The sequence below is a fragment of the Netta rufina genome, assembly GCF_964035555.1.
Source record: "Netta rufina genome assembly, chromosome: 5".
In the NCBI taxonomy this organism is placed as follows: Eukaryota; Metazoa; Chordata; class Aves; order Anseriformes; family Anatidae; genus Netta; species Netta rufina.
The window spans coordinates 38,719,129-38,727,549 of NC_140128.1; the positions used below are offsets into that span (position 1 = coordinate 38,719,129).

General features: G+C 54.1%; 1 protein-coding gene across 1 annotated transcript; it reads left to right on the plus strand.

Annotated features, from left to right (window-relative positions):
* Nucleotides 1-2,171: 2,171 nt before the first annotated feature.
* Nucleotides 2,172-7,219, plus strand: ZDHHC22 (zDHHC palmitoyltransferase 22; the record flags this gene model as incomplete). The annotated part of the gene is made up of 2 exons (XM_084286888.1): nt 2,172-2,733; nt 6,954-7,219. The coding sequence occupies 2 exons, from the start codon at nt 2,172-2,174 to the stop codon at nt 7,217-7,219; spliced, it is 828 nt and encodes a 275-aa protein (XP_084143014.1).
* Nucleotides 7,220-8,421: the final 1,202 nt, after the last annotated feature.

The window sequence follows — 8,421 nt, forward strand, 5'->3', positions numbered from 1 at the left end:
CCCTATACAGGGAAGATTAATTGCTTTCATGAGATGCAGTCCCTTCAGTCTAAGAGTTTTTCATTACATGAAAAGATTTCTGTGGTGGTTTTATTATTTTATTATTATTATTATTTTGATGTAAGCTGTTAAAATATGGAGAAAACACTGCCTAATTATTGAAAGATAAAATCCTGGCTGGGTCACGTATCTTTATTGCAAGGCTCACTCTACTTTAAATTGATGAGCTGAGGGAATATTGGAGGATTTTTATTCTCAGTAGTCGTGACAGGAGAATGAGGGAGGTGGGAGTGAGAGCTAGATCGTTTCGGAGCAGCTTTACCTCCAGTTCTGCCGAAGGTGTCTCTTAGCTGCTTGTCACTGCAGAGCCGGTGCCTACAGGCTTGGTTTGTGCTTGCTTTTCTTATTGCCACCGTTTTTCTCAGAAATGTTGAATCGTGAAAGTTATCTGGTGGAAAAAAATATTTCTTATAAAGGCCCCTTGAACTTGGTTGCTGCCACCGACCTGATGCTGTTGCACGTGCTGGAGACAAACACAGCCCCTCTCTCCTCCAGGTCCTAGACAATGCAACACGAAGCACGTTTTAATTTTGCTCTCTATATTCAGGCAAAGGGGGAGTCTCCTGGGGAAGCAGAGCCTGTTACTGGGTGTGCTGAGGAGTCGGCCAGTAAGCCAAAAACCTACGATTTTTCTAAAGCCACCTTTTTTTTTTTTGACTTTTGACCAGTGCAGAGCCTGACTGTCTCCAGAAATGTTGTCTGCAGCCCCGCTGCCCTCTTCGCTCCCCTTCCCCTGCCTCGGGCGGCTCTTCTGAGCAGGGAGCCGGGGATGCTCCCCCCCGGAGCTGCTGGCTGCAGCGTGTGGGTGTGCGGGAGAGCGAGGGGCTGTGCACAGCGCCCGTGGAGACGGCACCGGGGCTGCGTGGGTGGGCACAGGGGGCCGAGGGCATGCAGCTGCCGGAGGGAAATACGTGTCTGCCCTGCTGCCACCAGCACCGTGCCACCCCAAGCCTTGCCTGGTGCGGGGGGGTCCCGCAAACCCAGGCAGGCCTCGGACCCGCGGGGACACCCCCCTGCCCCCCGAATTTCCCCTTGTTTCAGGTGCTGGCTCCAGCTGGGGGGCACCGGGGGAAGGAGCCCGGAGCCGGTGGGGCTGGACGGGGGGCGGCGGGGACACCGGGGGAACACGGAGGGGGGACATGGGGCAGGGGCGGCTGCCGCGGGGGGCTCGGCGTGGCCGGGGGCGGTGGCGGCGGCTCCGGGGGTGCCAGACAGCCTCGCCGGGGACAAGGGGACCGCAAGGTGGCGGCGTGCGGCGGGTGCCAGCCCCCCCCCCGGGCCGCCGGGGCTCTGCAGACCCCTGGGGCAGCCGGCGGGGGGTGCCGGGGGTGCCGGGCTGGCTCCGCGCTGCCCCCGGTCCCCGGCCTTTCCTGCCTCCGCGGGGTGCCGGCTGAGCCCCGGGGGACCGAGGGAGCGATGGAGGAGTCCCGGGGAGCCCCGGGGAGCCCGGGATGCCGCCGGAGATGCTCCGTGCCCGGCCGGAGCCGAGGCTGCGGCTGCGGGGCCGCCCCGGCTCGGTAGCCCGGCGCCGCAGGTTGCAGCCGGGCGGCACTTGCCCAGCTGTTCGGAGCGTTTTCTAATTTCGTGCAGAGCAGGGCAGCGGTCAGAGAGGTAATCTGTAGATCCGTGGCTTTAAAGGATAAATTAGAGCATCGGATTTGATCCGTATTGCAGTGGATTAGAGCAACCTCTCCCCCCTCCCCTACTCCTCCTCCTCCCCCCCCCCCCCCCAACCCTCCCCTCCCGGCTCACTCCCCCCTCCTCCAGCACCACCTTTTTTCCTCTCATGCAATACCAAAACTGACCCTGCCTGGCAGAGGGACTCTGCTCGGCGAGCAGGCACACGGAGCCGCCGGCTCTGCCCCTCCGGCCCCCGCAGCCCACCGGGGCCGGGGAGCGGCCGCCGCCCGGGGGCTGCCCGGGGGTGCCCGGGGGCTGCCCGCTGGTCCCGGGGCCGCGGGGAGGCGGCGAGGGAGAGCTGCCCCCCCCCGGGGCATTTCCCGGAGCCGAGAGGGGCCGGGGAGCCGGCTGGAAATGGAAGGATGAAGTGTGCGGCCGGAGCGGTGATGTTCGTCCTCTCCTCGCTCTCCCCTGCAGGAACGTAATCCGCAATGCTAGTTCTCAGGTTGCTCAATGTTGTTGCTCCAGCCTACTTCTTGTGCATCTCCCTAGTGACCTTCGTCCTCCAGATCTTTCTCTTCATCCCCAGCATGTTCAGAGACCCTTCCACCACCCCACTTTTCTCTCCTGCTCTGCTGCATGGGGCCCTCTTCCTCTTCCTCTCAGCTAATGCCCTGGGCAACTACGTCCTCGTGATCCAGAGCTCCCCCGAGGACTCGGGCAAGGGCTTAAACTTGGGCGAAGGAGCCGAAGTGGTGGCGGACTGGCTGGCTGGAAGCAGGTCCCCTGGCTCAGCCCTGCCCAGCACTCACTTCTGTAGACTGTGTGCCAGAGTCACCCAGAGGCATGACCACCACTGTTTCTTCACAGGGAACTGCATCGGGAGCAGGAACATGCGGAACTTCATCATGTTCTGCCTCTACACCTCCCTGGCTTGCCTCGACTCCCTGGTGGCAGGCATGGCTTACATTTCTGCGGCACTCTCCATGTCCTTCGCAAGCCCGCTGGCCTTCCTCACCCTCCTGCCTCACTCCATCAGCCAGTTCTTCTCAGGTAAGGAGGTGGGAGCAGGGCCCCGGGGCAGGGGGACGTGCTCTTTCCCTGGTGGCTGTGTGTGGGGCTGCTAAAGGGGGAATGGGCACGTGGGAGAACTGCCTGTGTTCAGCAGACCCCTCTTAGCGGCTAGGGACACTTTGCACAGGACTGTGCTTTGAAATAGAGGCTGGGACCCACTCTAGGGTACAGCTGCAGCCCTGTTTGTAATGCATTAGGTGCTGAAAAACACCCCATAACCAGCTGGCCGGTGATGGAATAGGGCTGTCTGTTGTCCAGGGAGCGTTGCATTGAGACAGAGGAGGGAGATTTCACTCATTGCAGGTACTGTAGGTGAGGGGAACCTTCTGCCTGTCCTACGGGCAGGGGTGGCGGGTCTGTGGGTTTTCACAGCCTGCAAGTCTGCAGATCCCCCATATCCCAGCAGAGATATTCCCATTCTCTCCATCCAGGTTCACACCCTCACTCCACTCACCGTCACCCATCTCCTGTCTCCCTTCAGCACAAACTTACTGAGACCTTACCGTCTTCCCAGTGCGGAGAATTTGGGTTCAGGCAACAGAGACCAAGTGGGGAGTTTATAAATGTGATGTGATCAGCTATCTCTTTCTTGAGCTTAGACTGGGACACAGCTCCACAGAGAACCAGGAGAAATCCTCTGTGCCTGTTCTCTGGAGGAGCTCTGCAGCCAAAGCAAAACTCTCTTCCTTTCACCATCCCTTACCCTCCTTCTCCTCCTGATTTCCCCTCTCTTCCTGCCCTCCCGTGAATTTCCTGAAGTCTCCCCGTTCCTCCTCCTGATTCTGCTCCCATAACTCTTCCCGTGCTCTCCCAGCCTCATCTCTCCACCTGTCAACGTGCCCCCAAACTCTCCAACCTCCTCCCTTTCTCTGTCCAAACCTAAGAGCTAGATAAAACCCGAGCTGGGAGAAGGGACTCCACAGACAGCGTAGACTGTTATTCTGTCCCAAAAGTGACAGCAGAAAAATGTCATTTTCCCCCACACGCAGCTCATGCCTAGCACACTCAGATCAGCTTTCGTTAGCCTAAAATAGGTACTCCATATATTTTAGCCTTGCAGATTCAGCCGAGCTCAGTAAGAAGGGCCCCGAGTCTGTTTTGGCTCATGCACCACCACCAGAAGTGTTGATTATGATCTGAGTGTGGGATCTCCATTGCTGGTGGTACAAGAGCCAGAGAAGCCCCAGCTTGCTTTTCGGATTCCAGGCTGGGTTTGCAGGGTTGCCGTCTGAAAACAAACAAATATCTCTCTACTTGGCAAATGAGCAGATTTGTCATGGTAATCACCGAGAGACAATAAACACGAAATCCTGCCATGACATTTTTATGGAGTCATTTTTCCAAGTAGAAGAATTTTTGTGAATAATGTTAGCTTCGGTAACATTAAAAACACTGGGCATGATTTTCCCCAGTGCCTAAGCTCTGCTCGGCACATCAGCCTGGAAGGGGGAGCAGGGATGTGGGAGGAGATTATCAAGGAATTAGTTCTCTCTCCCTGATTCTCTGGGCTCATCTGCACCGAGCTGGGTCCTGGCGTGTGTCTGAAGAGCCACTGAAGTGCCCCAGCCCTGGTGTCAGCAATTCCAGTGCCAACGACAGCATGTTGGCAGTGTTTGAGTGGGACACGACAGGGCAGGGAGCTTGGATGCCCTCAAGAGGCACCAGCACCCAGATCCCACCCAATTTCTGCCTCGGCCAGGGTGAGAGCATGCAGCAATACACAGGCAAGTGGTGTCTTGGCTCCTGGGGAGGAAGGGCCCTCTGGGCTCCCCCCAGCACATTCAACATCCAGTTCAGGAAAAAGAAACACAGCCAGGGAGGATTGTCCACGTAGTCTTTCTCTTATGCAGCTAACATAACTTATGGGTTATGGTAGGATCCAAACAGAGCATTGCTATAACAAAGAAAAAAATTTACCTTTCCTCTTCTCCAGCGTGCCCTTGACACTGGGGAAGAGTGAAAGAGGACAAAAGGTGAGTCTGCTGGTCTTGTGTCAACTGAGTGATCCCTGCTTCCATGCTGGGAAAATTTTCACTTGGCTTGTTCTGCCCAGACTGTGCTCAGGCATGAAATTCGGAGTCTGACCCAGAGTCTATAATTTCAGCTTGTGATTCAGCTTTTCTGCCAAAGATAATGTATGGCAATAAGCTCGAGATCACATCAAGTCAGTTAGAGCAAAAGTGAATCCAAGACTAAAATGGACCATGGTGAGGAGGGACAAACGGGGAGTACTTTTGTAAATACAGGTCAGATTGGAGCCACAAAGAAATGCTTTCTGTGGGCAACCTGAAAACCAGGTTAAAAAATTCACATATCTGAAAATATGTCTGAGATATGCTTAATATTTGCAAGGAGAAAAACAAGGGTAATTACTTACTTGATGTTGAATTTCAGCAGCTCATAGAAATAAAGCTTAAGGCTGTCTTCCAAAGGCTCTAAAGAAAATAGCTGTCTCTCTCTACATCCCATCTGAATGTCAGCTGCAGAAGGGAACACATGCCTGTCACGCTCAGGTCCAGCAAAAGAAGGGCAGAGAAACCCAAATTTGGCTCTGGACTTCCCATCTGATGCCCTAAGTTATTCCGACAGAATTGGTCTGAGGATTTGTCATCATCCTAGGGGGGTTGTTCTCCCCGTGCCATATTGCACACGAAGCCCACTGAGCTGAATGGGATCTAATGAGAAGGGAAAGATGACTCTGCATTTAGAATGAAAATTGAATGACTCCGGTGCCTTTTTCAAGTGAGAACAGTCTCTGACAGCTCGAGGCCGTAGTCAGTGTCCTTACGAATCATCCTCAGAGGGGCCTGCTGGCCGAGCCCAAAGTGTGAGCGCCCGTCACGGGTCAGCCCCAGCCGCTCGCTGCCCACACTGCCAGCTGGAGAGGCTGGGATTCACAGACCACAGAGCCAGGTGACACTGCCTACCATGGCCTTCTGTGTAAGAGGAGCAAGAGGTGCCTATTCAGGCCCCTGTTACTGAATTAAAACCCAAAGCAGCCATGCACACCTCCCCTGGCACGCAGTCCCTTTTCCAGCAGCACGTCTCTCCTGGGAACACAGGGGGACTTGAGCCGGCGTGGGGTGACCAGAGCTCACACCAGCCCCACGCTCCTCCAGAGGGAAGGCAGCAGGCAGCAGCTTTTTTATTTTTAACCTCAAGGGAACCAGAGAGATAATACCAGCTATTTGTTCACGTAGTGACACATATTTCGTTTTCTTTGTGTGCCTGTGTGCAAATACGGGTGTTTAATAATATATCAATATACACAAAATATGTGTGTACTCAGTCATACGCACACAGAGAGGATATTATTTCAATGGGTTTAGATCTGCCTACACACCAAAAGGTCACTCGGTGATAACTGCTATTATACTTATTTTCCAGAAGGAGCTCTAAAATCATTGCCGAGGAAAGGGCCCACAGAATATTTTTATATAAATACATTCAGCATAAACACACACAACAAAAACTGTTGAATTAAGAGTTTTAGGTCTACAAAATATTTGGAGCATTCTGGCAGCAGCTTTAAAAAAAAGGAATTTGGATAGCATTTTGAAGTTTTCTGTTCAGTTTCTTGTGTTCATATGCAAACTGCATTTGCACGATGGTAGGAAAGTCATTACTGATTTTTTTTTAATCATCTTATGTATTATGTATATATATATTATATATAGAATAGGTAGGTAGATAGATAGATTGTACGTAGGTATGGTGATGAACTCCAATTCATTCTGTCTAGTATTGACGCACACAGTAAGGCTTCTGGAAGCATCTACTTGCTGTAGGACCCACGTCTCCCTTCAAAAGGAATCTAGGCTTTCCAGATTCCCTCTGATCAGCAGGCAGACCCCTAAATAATTTAATCATTCTTCAAAATAGAGCTGAATTCTTATAAAATGCTTTTCACTTCTGGCTGAGTTTGCCCCTGCAATCCAGATCCTCACATTAACAGCAAAGGGAGAAGTCTACAGAGACCGTCACTATTTTAGTACTTCCCCGGTGGGGTTCATTGAATAAAGGCACTACAAAGAAAACAATTTTGTGTAGTTAGAGTAACCACCCTGCCTTTCTCCTAACTCGCCACCGGTACAGCTGCTAAATAGGGCCAGCCAGCTTCTCGGGGCTGCGTGTGACGCTGACACATGAGGGGTGCCTAAAGCCTTTCTTTGACTCTCTCCCTGCCTCTTGGTCCGCAGGAGCTCTCCTCAGCTCTGAGATGTTTGTCATCCTCATGCTCTACCTCTGGCTCGGGATCGGACTGGCCTGCGCCGGCTTCTGCTGCCACCAGATGCTGCTGATCTTACGGGGGCAGACGCGGTACCAGGTGCGGAAAGGGGTGGTGGTGAGAGCCCGGCCCTGGAGGGAGAACCTGCGGGAGGTCTTCGGCAAGAGGTGGCTGCTAGGACTTCTCATCCCCGTGCTGAATGTGGGAAGCGACTATCGTAGGCAGAAAGGGAAATAACCCTGCATGCACGCACCCCATGCGGGCAACACCTCCCCTGCTCTCCCCCTGCCTGCGGGATCGCCGAGGAGCTGGGCCACCCCATCCCTCGGCACCGCGGCCTCCGTGGGAGGAAGGGGCTGGCAATCGGGCAGAATCAGCTCAGCGTATTAACACGGAGATCACAAACCACGTAGATGAAGAGATACCGCAGCTTAGTAGCCCCATCACTGCACCTGCAAACGCGGCAACAGGCTTTGAACTCGCAGAGAAGCCGGCCAGGCCCCCCCGCGGCTCCCCAGCCCCCTCAGCCACCATGTGTGCCCCCAGACAGGCCGTAAGGGAGCTTTCAGAGGGCCTGGGCTGCTGTGGGAGCTGCACAAACAGCCTCTGCTCCTCGGGACGGGCTTGCAGGGTGCCTTCGGCTCTGCCAAACTTGAGGTAGCTTTCCAGCACTGAGAAGCCTTTCCTGACAGAGCTGCGGTGCGGTTGAGCCACCACAGGAGCAGGTGAGGCACCAGGCTATGGCAGCACGAAAACCTTCTCTCTACAGGCTAGGAAAGAAAGAAAGAAATCCAGCGTTTCTCCACTTCTGCCTCGACCTGCTCCCTGCACAGCCCGTGCCAGGACTGCAGCTCTGCTGCCTGCTGTCAGCACTCCTGTGCCTGGGGACACGGCCCAGGCCAGGCTGCCCTCCTGGCAGGGAGCAGCAAGCAGATAAATCAGCCTCAGGCAGAGAGGTGCAGGGAGAGGAAATCGCCAAGGTGAAAAGAAAGGCGGTGTCTGAGAAGCTGTATGTATCATCAGGCTGTGTGTGTGAGGGAGAGAGGGAACCGCACGCCTGGTGAGGTGCTGGGGTGCCAGGAGCCCTCTGGGTGTGCCTGAGCCCCCTGAACCATTAGTGCTGTGAGGAGCTCAACATCCCAGAGGACAGGGAGGTTTTCCAGCTGATCAGCATGCTTCACCTTGCACTAAAACAAAAAAAAAAAGAAAAAATTTACCTCAGACATCCCTTCCACACCGTATTTACCAGCTCTCCAGGGCAATTCTCTCGCATTGCTGCAGAGGGGTAAATTCATCCATGTTATAACTCCATTAAGGAGGTTAATGGAATTACTACAGGGATTAATCAGCCTAATGTGTCAGTTGTTTTCCAGCTGCAGCAACAGCCCCCGAGATCAGTGCTGAGATCCTATGCTAATAGGTGCCTTAAGAAAGGATGC